The sequence below is a fragment of the Coptis chinensis genome, chromosome 4, assembly GCF_015680905.1.
Source record: "Coptis chinensis isolate HL-2020 chromosome 4, ASM1568090v1, whole genome shotgun sequence".
NCBI classification, from domain to species: Eukaryota; Viridiplantae; Streptophyta; class Magnoliopsida; order Ranunculales; family Ranunculaceae; genus Coptis; species Coptis chinensis.
The window spans coordinates 97,316,269-97,333,777 of record NC_141459.1 but is presented as its reverse complement, the minus strand read 5'-3'; the positions used below and the strand labels follow the sequence as shown (position 1 = coordinate 97,333,777).

At 37.2% G+C, this 17,509-nt stretch overlaps 1 protein-coding gene across 1 annotated transcript; it reads right to left on the bottom strand.

Annotated features, from left to right (window-relative positions):
- Nucleotides 1–420: 420 nt before the first annotated feature.
- On the bottom strand, nucleotides 421–9,139 carry LOC147506012 (RAF-like serine/threonine-protein kinase 24). Its single transcript, XM_086558355.1, is given in 12 exon segments — nucleotides 421–776; nucleotides 778–827; nucleotides 1,261–1,348; nucleotides 1,985–2,107; nucleotides 2,559–2,706; nucleotides 2,792–2,955; nucleotides 3,228–3,380; nucleotides 5,358–5,435; nucleotides 5,557–6,502; nucleotides 6,505–7,156; nucleotides 7,159–8,103; nucleotides 8,771–9,139. Coding segments are annotated over 11 exon segments (3,453 nt in total). The 5' UTR covers nucleotides 8,093–8,103; nucleotides 8,771–9,139; the 3' UTR covers nucleotides 421–659.
- Between the last annotated feature and the right edge of the window lie 8,370 nt (nucleotides 9,140–17,509).

Below are 17,509 nucleotides of genomic sequence, written 5' to 3'. Positions count from 1 at the left end.
TTCCAACAGATGCTTGTTTGCCTTGGTTTAGCTTTGACGGCAACTTCAGAACAATTTCCTATTTAAATTTAAGCAGAAATTAATGCACATTGATCCACAAACCCGCTTTATACGTTAGTATGGAATATGGATTGAAAACAAACATCTTAATTCTCCCTCATCATTTTACCCTTTTTTTTTTTTTTTTTTTTTTTTTTTTTTCTTAACTATTAAAGGATTGAACAGTCAGAACAAACAGATCTGTTCTCCACAATATAACAATGATATGACAGATAATAAGGAAGGAACTATACAAAAGCATCAACACACAACTTTACCAGTCACATTTTGTTTCCACCTTCGATTCTAATGCAAGTTACGTACGGGTATGCCATAACCCCAGTGTATTGTTCAAAAAATGAACAGTTGATTTTTCTCAACTTTTCCACAATCACAACGATATGATAATAATTTTCGGAAACCAAAAACAACAATATGATGATGGTTCACCCAGCCAAGCTCTTTACACTCGCAAACAAGAAGCCCCCTTTCATATTACATACCTCTTATAATGCCAGCTAGTATAATTATATAATACACTCAAGTAGCACAATAATAACATGAATCATAATAAATAATGGTGTAAAACATACAAATAAGGTGAAAATTGGGTAAAACTATCATTTGCTTGGTGCCTTTGAAGACATCACTCTTAAACGACTGGCTATTTCACTGAACGATGGTCGAGCAACAGGGTCAGGAGCCCAACACTCTTCCATCAACCTTTTCCATTCCGAAGTCACAGAAGCTGGGCACTGGTGGCCTAAGTGTGTTACTTACAATACCACCTGCAAGTACATGGTAAGTGTCAGTCGATACCAGACCAATATCTCCATGAAAAGAAATATGAGATGCTCCTCTAGTAAGCAAAAGTACAAAAAGGTTGCAGCGTCAAACAGTAAAACAGACCAGTCTGCCTTACGAGTAATAAAAAAATACCAATATATGAACGCTATGGCTGTATGGCCTACTTAATGGTGATTTAAATTGGCTTTCTCAGGAATCCTGCTTATGTGACGATTTCGGCTTCTTGAACAATAAAAATGCAACATTTGACAAGATTGACCACCAGATAACTGTAGCCATCCTGTCTCAATTTCCTTATTAGGCTTTTCCATCCTTGAGAATGGACCAATGATAAATATGTCAACCCAAACCCCAACGATTGAGCTTTCAAAATACTTATCAAACAAGCACCTTAAAGGAATATGAAGTACATACCTATAATTGCCCCGTAGTGCATGTTCGCATAAGGTTCCTCACCCGTGAGAATCTCCCATAGTACAATTCCAAAAGAGAACACATCAACCTGCCATTGAATAATAATTATCAATTCCAGTATGGACCTAGGTCAGGCATTGGAATGGGACATGCATTGCAGCTGCCACGCAAAAAGGACACACTACATCCAAGTTTGAAGCTCAACTCCTTGCAGCTGAGTTTGCAATGGGATATGCAAGACAACAAGGATACCATTGTCATTTTGGAACAGTATGCAAATTTTGAACATGTTTAACCAACCTGACGCTTCATATGATTGGATATGGAGGCCTATTTTGGAGAACATTAGAAATTTATCCTTGTCTTTTATTTCAGTTAATTTTAGTGTAACTAGTTGTACTAGTCATTCATGGGCCACTAAGCTTAGCAAGATGGGCTTATTCGCAACGCCCTATCAACTTTTGTAGCTACCAACCAGGCATGGTCATGCATATTTTAATCTAGTGGGATCAGTCTTTCATTAAAAAATAAATGTGGCTAGGTAGTTTAGAGGGGCAGGTAGAAGCTAAGCGAGAGCCTAGGCGTGTTTTTGAGTACATTGTCGATTAGTCGTGGACAGGACCAAGTACTAAAGTTTAAGACCAGAAGATAATAACCAGATTTCTAAGATAATGTCACTAGGCCTATGAAAAAGCTAAATATGCAAATCACAATGGTAGCTTACCTTTTCAGAAACCTTGCTGCTACTGCCATTCAATAGCTCCGGGGCCATCCACGGCAAGGTTCCCCTCACTCCACCAGTAACAAGGGTATTTCTCTTTATTTTTGACAAACCAAAATCTCCAACCTGTTCAAAAGCAGATTTATTTGTTCAAAGATGTGTCAATCTTGTTATGGCATCATATGCATCACTGCAGTGGAAAATTGAGATAACAGCGCTCTTGCAGCTCCGGAATCTTTTATTTGAGGTAAGTTTGATTCACCACACAAATTCACATTTCTTGGGAAACTACATGGTGTTCTACACTTCTACAACAGGGAGAGGTGTAGGAGAATATTACAACTTCAACACAAGATCTGTGCGAGAAAGTTTACATACGGGGTAGAGTGGATATGTTTGGATGAGAATACACTTCTTTAGGTTGTAAACATCCCCAATACAGGAGTAGATAAGCAAACAATCACCAAAATCCCTCCACTAACAAGTGGTTCCTGACGTATTACTTCCCATGGTGAACGGTGAAACCATTAGAAGTTTAGACCTTACAAAAGCTTTTTCTTAAGAACATAATAATTACCTTGCAAATAGGCCGTTGAGGATCTTTCAGGTTCACAAGCAAATTATCACATTTCAAATCAAAATGCACAATATTTTTGGAATGCAAATATTCCATTCCAAAAGCTGCATCCATAGCAATGATGAGCCGCTTTCGACGATCAAGATACCTGAAAAGAAAAAAGGGGGAGTGGGATTAGAGATTAAAGCCAAAATCATACTTAAAAAATTTCATCGAAAGCACAAAGAAAGTACCTGTCCTTGCGTAGTAAAACATGCCTAAGGGAACCATTGACCATGAATTCTGCTACAGTTGCTAAAGTAGCCCCTGGACCATTTTGAACAACACCATAAAATGCCACCACATTTGGATGGTGAAGCTTTGAGAGGATATCAGCTTCTCGCCAAAACTCCACCGTCTGGGAGAGCATCGACATACATTAAAAAAAATTACTATGTAACAAATAAACCATAATAAAGGTCAATGGCGGGGCCTCAAAATATAAAGGCTACATCCATATGAAAAGCATGAAAGCTTATTGAAGATAGAAAGCTGTAAGAACTCCATCTTTTCAGCTTGCATACCTTCAAAAGACGAACGGACCGTAATATATTTCTTATTTACTTTAAACACAAGAATAGAGAGAAGGGCTGATAATTATTTTGAACATAACACGAGTGAGGTTCTCACCAATCTCTCTTGCTCTGATGATCGACCAGTGAAGCAGCTCTTCTTTATTCTCTTAATCGCAACATCAGTACCCCTCCACTTTCCATGATAGACAGTCCCGAATGTGCCAGAACCAAGTTCCTTCAGCTCTTCAAGATCTTCATTCTTTATGATCTATAATGGACCGTCAAAATTAACACATTTCAAAGGACTACCTCCAATATTTAATTGCAATAAATAGTTTCAACTGCAGCTGACAAGATTTACAAAATAATGTAAGAAGATCCAGTATAACTTCATGGAAGTGGAATCTTTCTTCAGATCATGTGACTATTACTTGAGATATAGTTAGTCATGAGTTTTTTATCTAAATTCTAAACTAACACAAAATAACTCAATACCAATGCAAATGAAGATAAAGTGAGAGGACAAAAACTCACTAGTATTGGGTCATTTGTTAAAAAGACAAAGGCAAGGGCCTAGGTTAACAGAACCATTTAGGAGGGTCGAAGACCCTGTCAAAAACTGCACTCCCACATTTTGAGAGTGGATCGCAAATAGCTGCGATCAGAAGATTCGGTAAGAACACACTTGGAAAACTGTATATCCACCACAGCTAAACAAAGATCCTAGTAACATTACTAATTAATTATGTAAATGGATTTTCATATAAAGAACGGAGTTGACAAAGCAACATATTTGTCGCATTTCACCTCAACACAGACAATCCAGAGAACCAGTTTATCCCACTAATAGAGAAAATATTGATTAATGCACATTGCACAGTGATCATCTAAGCCTGTGTGCTTCACATAGTGTCGTGTCACCTTCAGCGGGAAGGCCTTGGATGGGCCCATTTCTAGCCTTTCAGAAAGTGAAATTGATGCTGGAGCATCTGTTCCAGGCCCGATCACTGTTTCTAAGTTGGACAGCCTATTAATGGAGGCCCAACTACTAGCTAAAAGGGCAAACGTCCAGTCCAAGAGATGCAGAAGAGTCCATCAATGAAAACTAATTCGAAGATCAATCAAAAGATTAGAAGAGGAAGAGAAGAACTCGTTTTCTCTAGAACCTCAAACTGAACCACAGAGGATTCATGCCATTACTCACAGGTAAGTGCAGATAGGATGGAGAAATGAGAGAATCCCTTTGAGGTGGGGCAGAATTCTCTGCAGGTCAATGTAGCAACGGAAAAGGAGGATGTATTGGAAGTTGAAGAGTTTGTGGTGCCACGGGCGTGACTACGAATGGCCTGGGGGAGCTGCAACACAGTGAAATAGTTACAGAGGTGGTCACTGGAGTGCATGCTATGTTGGAGGACAGTGGTGGTAACGGGTTGATGCAAAAACATCCTTTGGAGGGAGTCAACAGCAGCATGGTAAGCATGTATAATGAGGTTGGGGCAGTAGGTGTGAGGTCTACCGAAGTAGTGGACGCTGCTTTTCATGGCAAAGTATCTCGAGGCGATGGTGTTGAGCTATCTAGCAGCGGTACTGCAGGAGTAGGAACCGGTTCATTTGACTTGGACGATCGCCGTTGGATGTTGCAGAATGAAAATCTTATTGAAGGAATGTTGGTGAAATTGCGAAGAGAACGTACAATTGCCAAAACACTGATGACTCTCACGATTGGATCAAATACATGGTCGTGCCATTAGCAGGAAAGTTGGGAGTATCATCTGGTTTAGGAAGAAATGGCCTTGAGAAACTCTTTGGGGAAATACTTGGAAATAACATTTAAGGAGTGGGATCGAGCACACTATGGGGCTTGATTTGGACAACTATTAGCCTATCATAGAGAGAAATGAAGATAATCAGGTACGATAACTGAATGTTTCGCTAGCAATGGTGTAGTTGCTGGTGGTGGGGGAAAAATTGGGATCTCTGGTTTAATATTCGGATTGTAGGTGGTTGAGAGTTTGTAATTGGGTTGTCATTGGGGCATATATATTTATTAAGGTGCTTCTTAGAAGGGGCATTACACCATGGGAGGTGTCTGTCCTCCAGTGTATAACTGGTTACCCCCTGTAAGTGAGATTCCTCTCGCATTTGTATTTATTTACATCCTAACCAATAAATTTTACTTACCAAAAAAATGAAAAAAAAAAATGCTTGTTAATCATTCATGAACAATCATACCAAAGGATCATACCTGTAAGTTGATATCGAATTCTCCAAGAGAAGAATTGAGAAGAGATCCACCAAAATCATCATTTCTTAACTTTCCATCCTGAAAGCATCAAGCAGATTCACATTTAAAAATCTGGCAGCAGGATAGTGATTCTAATTATTATTATTTCTGGAAAGGAAGAATGCATTTAAAACACAAATCAGTGGAAATAGACAATTACCTCATAATCTGACTCCGGAGTTCCTGGATTCTCCCCTGTTTTTGCATAGGACATTTCATCAAACTGCACAAACTCAGTTCCCTTGACCTGTGAAGCAACAGATGGTTCCTGCTGAATTTCCTCCTCAAAAAAAATTTGAGAATCCACAGGTCCCAAGGCATTCACGTCGGTCGTTAGTTGTGGAAAATTATAGGCTCCAGAACTCCCTTCGTCAACTTTAGTAAGTGGAGACGAATATCCAAGATGGTCCTGATCCATAAGAGAAACATCATTTCTAACAAACTCATCCTGTGCTAAATTCTGAAAGAATGACCAATGTTTAGGATCATGGTTTTCCATGTTCATGCTCAATCCAGTTCCATCACTGTACAACGGACTTATGCTAGAGGAGTCTTCAGTCGATCTTTCCTTTGAAAATATATCTGACAGGAAATCCCGAGGGAACCGGTCGTTGATGTCAATAAGAATATCTCCACGCTCTCGAGCAGAACGCTTGGCAACCGAGGACTCAACTTGAGGTGCATCTTTAGTGGAGGCCCCTACCTGAACGGTATTATTTGATTGCTCAAGGACATCATTACTATGTGCGTCACTGGAAGCTATCTCACCCCAATGAAGCTCTGGTAGGATAGATGCAGGGTCCTCACATTGCTTAGAAGTTACTTGCCTAGCTGATGAGTTGATTTCAGCTGTTTTTGATTCGTCATGAGAGACTTCTTTCAAGTTAGTTCTGACTCTAGCCGGTCCACCATCATTTACGAAAGTATCTTGTGGCTTACAAATGTCACTCTCTTGATAAACCCCATCCATCTTAATGATATTTTGATCATCCATCGTGATTGTTCCTGGACTATTCAACTCAGAGTTCTTAGATTCTGACTTCAGCTCATGTGCACTCTTGGTACTAATTGTATTAGCCAACTCTTTAAACTTCTCAAGTTGCTCTAGACCCTCTTCAACCCTTGGAGCCTGCAGTGTTTTTCTGAGGAAACTGGCGGCTCCATCTGGGAAGCCAAATTAACTTCATTCACTTTATCAACGGATTCAGTGATTGGCTCCTGCTGTGACACGCCAGAACGTGAATGTGACATCCGTAACTGAGAACCAAAGGAATCATCAGACTTGGACAATCGATTTTGTAATTCGGGCTGTGCCTGCTTTTGGGGAATCCTCTCAGAATGGAAAACCCTCTGAGGTGGTACAGGTGGCTCATAGCCAAATTCAGTCGAATCAGCCTCCGAGGCAGTATATCCAACGTTAGCTGCTCCATCAAAAAAGCTGTCACTGTCTTCATCATTGGACTTATGTCTTTGCACCAAAGCATCGGGCGCCAGTAGAACCGGTACAGATTCCTGGTGTTTCACACTGTCAATTGGATCCAAGAATGAAACTCCCTTCTCTGGCACAGAAGTGGCTGAATGTAATCCTTCAGTTAAAATGTGTGCGGTAGTAGTGGGAGGTGCAGGAGAACTTGCAAAAGGGAATGCACTAGTCCTAGTTGAATCTCTTGCAGCTCTACTCATCTCACTTTCCGCATTAAGGCCAAGTAATTGATCCAAATCATTTGCTGAAGTACTTGCTAACTGTCCACTTGAATTTGTTTTGGTCCAAGGTCCATGCCATTGACAGCAACTACATACTGCATTTCAGAATCACCATCCATGCTACCCAGACCGAAATGAGGATCATCTAACTCTGATGTGGATACAAGGAACATCCTAGGTTTCTGCGATTGACTTCCATGTTCTAGGACACTACATTCCTCTAACATATTCTGCAGATCCTCATCACAAGATACCGAAACTAATGCATCAAGATCCTCCCCAGGAAGCTGATATTTGATGGTATGAGCTTGGTTGAAAATTAGCACAGTCTTTTGTAAAAGTTCCTGCCAGGAAATGGATTTGCTTATCCGAATAATACGTGTATCACCTCCCACATATCTAAGCCTTCCATCACTGGGACGGGGTAAGATTTTACCACCAAAGCTGCAGAGAAACTTAATCTTTGATGATGAACTATCGGAAGCTCCTGAAGAAGCATAGCCATGAGAAAAATTCTGACTACTGCCATTCCGGGACAAGGTACGTGGACCTAGTCGCAGAGAGTCATAGTAAGTTCTGTTTTCATGTCCATAGGAGGCCTTCTTCTCAAACTCCTTAGCACGGCCCTTCTCAACTGTAGAAAACATCGACATATCTGATCCACTGTCAGATCCTCCGTGACTAATTCCTATAATTCCCTTGAGATCCATATAGGTTGACGCATTGCTCGAATCACCAGCCACGTTTGGAATGGAAGGCTTTCTGGGAATCGCTCGATCTCGCATAAATTCCAGAGCAAACTCCTCACCTGTCTGAATGGAGAAATTCACAGCTTTAGTTCCTCTTGATGAAGTGAAATCTGGTGGCCTAATGTTTGTGTTTATGGAGCCCGATGGGTCATGCAGAAATCTCTGATTTGAAGTGCTAAGTCCATCATTTCTATTCTCTGCCGCACTGTACTGAAATTGGTTATAATTTTTTGATTGCTCCATCGGACACTTTTCTGAAAAAAGAGAGAATATAATAAGTCTGGAGTATGAACTTGGAGGGTGAGGGGGACCAGTGAAGAAAAAAAATCTGGTAACTTAATGTAAACAGCTAGAAAAAAATATAACTCAAACTTTCCACAAGAACAGCTAAATAATAACGCTTCCCAATGTTTGGTATAACAAAATAAACATCTTACATAAATATATAATCCTAATGGTCCAACTTTGATTTTTCTCCACTAAATCCTTTTAGTCAAACATCCTGACTAAGCAGAAAAACACAAAGAATTTTCTGCTCCATCTCAAACAACAAAACATCCTGATTGAGCGATAACTTACTCACAGAAGCTCCCTCCAGCTCAAACAACAAAGATGCATGCCCTAGTAGGAAAACAATGTGTTCATCCCTCCTTCACAGAAACAGTAACACGATGGTTCGCATCCCCATGATATTTAGAAAAAGTCTGATGGTTAAACTTGAACTAAGACGATGGTAATTTAAGGATATTGTTGTCCTTAAATTACCTTAAGTGCTAGAGCGGAACAACCTTAAGTGACTAACCATTTGCTATCATGATAATCAATATCAGAAAATTCAAAACTTAATCTAAACTTAATCAGACTCTAAACTTAAGGAGACCCAATGAAAAAATAAAACGGCAGCTATTATATATGTCGCACCTTTATTATGAAGCCTTATAGGTTCGATTTCCTTCCCCCACGGTCCATTTCTTCATTACTTCAATTTTCTGACAAATTAAAACCACAAAATACATCAAATCACAACAAAATAATCCAAATTGATACGAATTACATGCTCACCACTGATTTTCACAATTCAAAATCCTAAAATTTACAATTTTTAACAGTTCCAAAGTCAAACCAACACAAAAATACCAAAATCAACTCCAAAAACACGATCAAACTACTAACCCATCACTTAATTTCAACTACCCAGCTAAAACTCACTCCAATTTTATCATTTAAAGTGAAAAAAATTCATGTCCAATTAACTAGGGTTTTCAATTTTAAGAAATAACAAAAAGAAAGAAGTATTTTTTACCTAAAGTTGACTGCAGATAATAAAATTAAATAAAAGGAGAGATTTTCGGAGAGTTCGATGTGAACTGCCAACTGACTGACAACGTGTGATTTTTAAGGGCTTGTCTAGATTTTGTAAGTTTAGTAGTAAAGTTTGTGTTTTTTTCATGGTCCTGTATTGTGACTTGTTATTGTGGTCCCGTACTCCCGTGGACCAGTAAAAAAAATAGAGAGAGTGAATTAAGAGCTCAGTGGACCATTTATGTGTTGCCAAACTTTGCCATGTTACAAAGTCGGACTTTTGCCAAATTAGGTCGACGGGCCACTTGGTAATCTTGGAATCCTGAAATTGTGTTTGGTCAGGTGAATCATGGTGATAGAGCGACTGTACATAAAGATCTACAACAATACACTGAATTATTAATGCTATAAATCATTGGTAATTTGACTGTTTGATATTGCTGCTTTGTTAGAAGATTTGGTGTTTTTGTGTCCATGGGGGCGGTCTTTTATGCTTTAAATCTTAAATTCTTCTGAAAACAAAAACAGAGAACAATAAATTATACTATTACACACGTATTTTTACGAATTTATAATTGGCCAGCAAAATACGCATCAGGAATAGAAACTGTCCAAAAAAAAACAACTACAACAACATCCCACGTACATTGATTATCATTCAAGTTTTGAAAGAAATATTTAGTACATAGAAGGCCATCAGTTAAACAACTCTTTCTCCTCATATAGAGCTGCTCTAAAACTTTATCCTACAATAGCCATCAGATAGGTATGTCCCTTGGTGCAAGACGTACTCTAGCAACAACATCTAATAAATCTTTATATGCACACTCTTTTATCCTCTTCTCAAGCTAAGGTAAAAAATATTTGATAAGACCTTTGCACCGACCAAACAACAACATCGTCTCATGTTGGATGGTGTGCTCTTCAATTTGCTTTAATTAGTAATTTCTTGAAGCATGTCAATCTCCGCCAGTTTTGCATTCTCGACATTCAATCTTTCACTTTCAAGAGAGCGGTTATTTGAATGCAATTCATCAAAAAACACTAAATAAAATAAGGAAAACAACAAAAAGAATGCTCACATAGGTTGTACAAAGTTATATACCCAGCTCGGGGGTCGGGCAAATTCCACCATACCTATTATCCCATTTAGCTATATTATGAGTGTTATAATTATATTTACGTAATGTCACTTGAAAAACTATAAACTGGTTGTAAAGTCACTTGAAAAACCACTCTTCAAAAGCTTTTTAAAATAATAGTACAGTGCTCTTCTAATCTCCATGTCAGACTATTATCCCTACTGCAAAAGCCTTCGCGAGCTATTGGATGGTACCTTGAACCTGCTGTAAACTACACCTAGAAGTCATCCATCATGTCTTTTACATAAGGTTGCAGCTGCTCCGGTATTAGTACCTCTATCATAAGCACCATCAAAATATATTGCAGACCAATTACAATATAGTGTAAGATGAGGATATTAAATTATGTGGCCTTAAAAACTCCTTTTTACAGAACATATGTACAGAAGTTTATATCTACATCCATTCATCCATTGAAGCATTAGTAGTTCCAATGGCAATTCCTACTTTAAGTGTTCTCTTTGTTCTTTGAGCAAACAGACGAAAATCATTGTTTAGTGTGATGAAGTAATTATATATATTACTAATTCTTACCATACCGGAATCTTTCGACCACTTTAATTTGTTATATACGATAAAGTGATTCAAAGACAAACAACAAAGAACATTTTGACAATTTTCCCATTGCAAGAAGTTAAGTTCCATATTATACTCTAAGAATTATCTCTGTTACGTGGATTTGCAGACATAATTCACTTACCTTGAAAAGATTTTGTAGTTGGCCATATATCTATAATCCATCGAGGCCAAGATGCGCGACACCAAGGGTGAAAAGAAAAACAGAAGTACCTACATATAATATTCAATAGATAGGGTTACTTGAAGCCAAGGAGAGCTATCTATGGAATGCATAACAGTGCTATAATTTCTCCTAAGCTTCAAAAACCAGTAAAATCAAAAATATCACCAGCGAGTTAGCAGCAGTCCAACACCACCTTCATTACTAATTATACTGGCAATCAAACCAAACCAACAATAGAAGATGACACAATAATCTTCCTAATGAAATCACGTAAAGTTTTATAATATATGCCTAGTATATATGCAATTTATTTAGTAACACTAATTGTTAGTTGGATATGGGGGCTGAAACTTACCTTATAGGTGAATGTTATACCACAGGGCATATGTACTGCTTATCAAGAGTTATCAGGCTGGAACTATTTATCGGATAATTTAACAGGTAGATGCACATAGGATTCAATAAGTAGGCAACTCTTAAATAATATTTAGTATTTGCATTGTATAAAGAGGTGTTGGAGGTACGTACAACGTAGGAGCAGTGGCGAAGCCAGGAAATTGGGTGAGGATGAGCCACAACTAGTCACTATATAAAAACTAAAATAAAATAACACCCAATTTGTCGAATTTTTGTTTTCCCTTGCATATTTTTTAAAAGTAAAATAGAAAAAAACACAATTCGATTCCCATCACAAAAGACATGTAAATTTTGGAATTACAAAAAACTAGATTGCTTAATAGATCGATTTAGGAGGAATAAATAAATAAAAATACACGGACATTTAGCTTTAGAAAATTAGGAACTTAAGAAGAAAGTGTCTACAAATATATGCTTCTTACAAATATATATGCTTATGGAAACCACTTTAAAATTCCACAAAAGAAAAAAACAATGAATTCTTTGGAACTGTAAGAAAAATAGTCCAAAAAGCATTGGGAAAAAAAATAAGCACTTAGGCGTAATAACGAATATTATAGAATGTTTTTTTTTTTTTTGGCTAAAGGGTAATTAATATTAATAGCAAAAAATGGTGTTACAGACTTACAAAACGTTTACAAATTCTGGATTAGGAATATAATTCCCATGTTTACGCTTTCTCAAAAATCTATATTAGGTAAGTAAAATTTGGATTTTCAAACTAGCTTGTTGCGCCAATATGGTTTATGATCCCACCATTGTTTTAAACTGTACATGTTTAGACACCCGGTTTTTTTTTTTTTTTTTTGTCACTTTAGCATTTATTTTAATTGTTTTCGTTTTCATTCAATCCCAAAATTCCAATCAATGCCTTAAGTAGATTCAAAAGTAAATTTACTACAATTTTATGCAACAAATTAAAATTGCAATGGACTCAAGTAACCGATGGATTGAATTCATTACATACAAAATTGAATTATAACTAATAAAATTCATTATAAAAAAACTAAAAAAATAAGAGATTGGGGAATTAAGGTTTAGAAAACATACCAATAAACATACATATGAATTATTGGGACTGAGACTTGAGAATGTTATTATTCTTTTTTTCTCTTTCATCTTTTTTGTTTTTCCAAACAAGGAAAAACACTTGCCAAAAGTGTTGTTTCTCAAAATACATAAAATTAGAGATGGAAAGCTTTCTCATGTTAGTTAAGGGAAAGGGGTTTTTATTTTTGGTCGGTTACAGTGAGGGTTTAATAACAAAATCATTTTCATATATATACTAGTCACTTTTTAGGAAGAAATTGAGGGTGAGCCAGGGCGTACTCTGGGCCCCCCTGGCTCCGCCACTGTGTAGGAGCACAACATGTCCAAAAAAAGACAAATTGATCATCTATAACCATCCTGTCCCCTCTCAGCAAGGTGTGCACTGCTCCACGCAGACTTATGTATGCAAAACCTACTTCCTCATCCTAAATTAGAGATCACATGAATCAGTCAAAAAACCTAGTACACTTGTAGCAAACATGAAAAATATGAGAACCAAAATCGCACCTCAAGCCCTCATGAACTTTTGCTTGCAACAGGGATAAGTGAGCTGCTCCCATATTTAATCCACATTTGTTCTTTCATTATACATCTCTGAAAACCTTGACAATCCAACATTTCAAAGGAAATTAATTCTAGTTACATTTCAGAAATACGAACCTTACATATAATAGTTGAAAGAAATATATATCAAATGAAAAACACAAAACATTATACATATATAGTTGACAAAAAATACACAAGAAGCATAGATACAATTAAAAGTAGTGCATATCAAAGTACCAAAATATATTTGAGGAAAAAAAAATAGTTTCTGGTGACTTTAGGCGATATCCACTATGCACCATGCATTAAGCGCTATCATTACACTGATTGATGTTTTCAATAACCATTGTCAAGAGTCTATAATACCAGTTAGCTTACAATAAGTTAAGGCCATCACAAACCTACTTAACATTCATTAAGTCTTCAAATAGATGAATGAGAATGTTCTTGATACAACTATATGCACCTATCACATTCTCTACTCATCACAATCAAATATATAGTATACATTTGTGAAAAGGATGGTCACACTTGAGTAAAATCAACTTTGCCCAGAATTGAAATGTTGAATGGTAATCTTATAGCAAAACTTATTAGCCTAAAGAACTAAAAAGAAGTAATTAATTTTCTTATAAGGTGACCTTTAATCTAATAAAAGAAAACCACCTGCAAAGATTCATCCGACGAAACATCGACAGTTTAAATATTCTCTGCTTGCCTCCACAATTTGTTAATCCCGTCAAAGCAACCGATTTAGTGACAATACCATTACACCATGAGAACACTTACTCTAAACTTTAGGAAGATAAACTTTAGGGGAGCTCTACAGGGAAATTCCTCAAGGCATATGCTTCCTGGAACCTTCCTCAAACCATAAAACATATGACGATTTAGTGAATACCCATGAGCTTCAAAATATTAAATCAAAATAAACCATCTTAAAACCTCCATCCAATATCTGTACTGGTTTTCCATGTCCCTAGTTGAATTGGTCCTCAATATATGTGAAAAACAGATAATAGGCCCGGTGTGAGCTCTTTAGTAGGTGGTTGAGTAGAATTGTCTACATTATCAATCAATATCGTTATTAGGTGGTTAACAAAGCTCACATAGGTTACTTAAAGATGAGCAAGTTTCTCAGTTTTAATATAAACCAAATCTCCTTTCTACAACTCCTTGTCTCATATGGAACTTAGACCTTTTCAGCAAAAATGTCAGCAAATATCTCTTGTTGTTAATTGATGCGATCTTATGTCGAAACTTGATATGTTGAAAATTGAAGCAGGACAAAAAAGAGTCGCATACCTTCTTGGAATAAGTCATTTGTAGTCTTGTTTCAAATCTAGTTTGCTTAGCCTCAGTTGCTCAATCATCCACCATATCATCCATAGGAAGCATCCTTAAGTTGTAGTATACTATTGCCATGTCTGCTACTTGCTTCTCCTTTGCATCTTCAAGGACACCTTGAATTGTTGACAGTGTCCTAAAAAGCCTTTTCATCTCTTTATCAACACTCCATAATATACCAACTTATTTATAGATTAAAAAGCAAAGGTTATCAATTTCTCATATAGTAATGAAGTAATCCAAGAAATGAGGAAATCACTACTGTTACTCCCCAAATTTTGACAGAATTTGAAAAACAATATTTGTTCCCGACTTTTCGATTTTCGAGATGTGATGCACTCTCCACTTCCAAAAAACTCATTATCTATTTAATTACGCGGATAATTCAAAACCAATAAAATTTTTTAAATAAACAAAAGTCATCTTCATAACCAAAAACTCGCGAATAAGATTAAATTACAAATCTCCTTTCAACAACTCTTTAATTATAATTACAACTGAAAATACAAAACAACATTGTCTCCACTAAAATTTATTACCCCTTAAGGGAAAACAAAACATATCCTGAATACAATGCTAACGCAAACCACAAGTAGTAACCAACCTTCTTCAACACTAACCCTGTCAAGACTTATCAACTATGTTCATTTAATGAACACACCCGATAAACAAACATACAAATCGGGTCAGCATTATAAACAATGCTGGTGTGAGTAGCCAAAAATATAAATTATACTTATACATATATATACACAATCCAAAAGGCAGTTAGTTTATTCTCCGAGGCGCCTTAACTTCCAACGACTAATACAACATTCTTATATACACTAATTAAGGTAGGTAGTTTCTCCACCGAGGCGCCTTAGCTTCCAATTCATTAATAATAAGGCATTTAGTTCCTTCACTAAGGCGTCTTAGCTTCAAACCGTACTAGATCAACTATATCTAATAATAGAATAACCAAACTAAAACTTACTCTATACGTATGCTAGTGTAAGCCAAATCACATAGTGGGTCACACCTGCATAAATTATCAATTCAACCCACCCTTCTGCAAAACCTTTGTGAATGCAACATAAATTACAATAAACCAAACATATCATATACATAATCCCAATCATCTCATTGAACCAATTTCACAACCACCATCAATCATTTATTATAGATTTAACGTACACTTTGATATATCATCACAATTATTGTTTAGAGTTTCTTCAAGTGTCTCTAGAATCACGTCGTCTCTATGTCTTACCTAGTTTCCCTGGCTACCACAATCGCTATCCAACGCCGAACGTGTACATCCACATGCCTCCCCTCACATAATGAACCACTCCGTGCGTAGCTACCCTAAGTGGGATATCGCATACCAGGTAACCCTCACATGAAAGCCATTATGTGAGTACTGCCACTATTCAGCATAAAATATCGCGCGTCTCGTTCTTATTTTGCGAACGGAATAATCAAGCCACTATTCGGCTACGCCATAAGGGCCATTCAGATTCACTGAAATGCCAGAAGGGCCAATCACATTACTTACGCCAGAAAAGCCATTCAGATTCACTGAAACACCCGAAGGGCCAATCATATCACATACGCCCATCACAAGGGCCAAATCACATGAGTTGTGGTAGCTAGGTTCTAGGATTTTCGTTACGTAATTTATTCAGGTGTCATACATTTATATCTCAGAATAATTCTTGTTCTATCTCATGCCAGTATACTTAATTGTACTGAAGCTCAACATTTCTCGTTATAATACAACCCACATTACCACGTGCCAATACTATTCATTGCACTAAGCCACAATCCCGTGGGAAAATATCCATTAATACTATACTACCTCATAGTAGCATCTCACATATATAATAATAGAGCATTTATATCAATTTCTCAAAGATATTGCATTTAATAGATATCATAACATATAATATCATTTAACAGAATAACAATTTCCACATACCACATAATGTCACAATTTCTCCAAACGTACCGCATAACTTTTTTATAGCGTTTATGAATATTATGTCTCCTAACATTTCAATCTCGTCACGTGTCAAAAATACACAACATCAACGTCAAATCTTTTTTAGATAATGACTAACCAATTATGCAGGCTTCCGCACCATTTTAGCATTTGATTTGTCTATACAATTTACAACATAAAACATAGCACAATTAAACAGTCAAAAGTCCACAATCAAAATCCAACACCAAAACCCAAAAATCTAAATATTTAAAGACCCAATTTGGATATATATTAAGTTATATGGACATATCCCAAACAAAATAAAAATTGGCCCAAAGAAAACACTAGTTAGTTTCGGCCCAAGCCCAAAAGTCTAAACCCAACCAATTTATCCAACTTGACCCAATTGGGGACATAAACTGAAACTGGCCCAAAAATTAAACTAAACTGGCCCAACAACTTAAACTAATGTGAACCGGGACAAACAACCAAATAGAGAAACTGGCCCAAGAAAAACTAATTAGTTTTGGCCCAAAACAACTTAAACTAAACCGGGCCCAAACAAAACAATCTAAGTTCCAAAGGTTATAACCCGGCCCAAAGAAAACAACTAAGGCCCAAGCCCAACTAAGAATAGAACCAGGTCGTCTCCCTCACCTCCAGCAGCTCTCCTCCACCACCGGAATCAGCCACCATAACCTCTTCTCCTCCCCCACTCTCATCCCCGCAGTTGGACTCCTAGTGAAAACCCCTAAGACTTTAATTCACACCAACACCGATTTTAGCAATTGTCGAGATCACTCTCCAACAGATCTTGACCGCCATTTCCGATTGTTCAAGCTCCCCACAACCCTCATTCAACAGCCCTCATCCCCTCAATCAATCCTCATAACCCAACTAGAATAACAACCACATAACCCACCAAACAAACAACAAAAAGGTGAGCAGTACAAATTCGAGCTTGCGCCTCCATTAACGCCTGTTCAAAGCTTCAACAGCCCCACCCAAATCCGGCATTCAAACCTCCCAATACAACCAATCATATATCCAACTAACACACCACATATTAAACACAATAAAAGTTTAAAAGTATACAGAGACGATCTCTCTGTCTTGCGCCACCATTAACGCTTCTTCAAGCTTCGCCA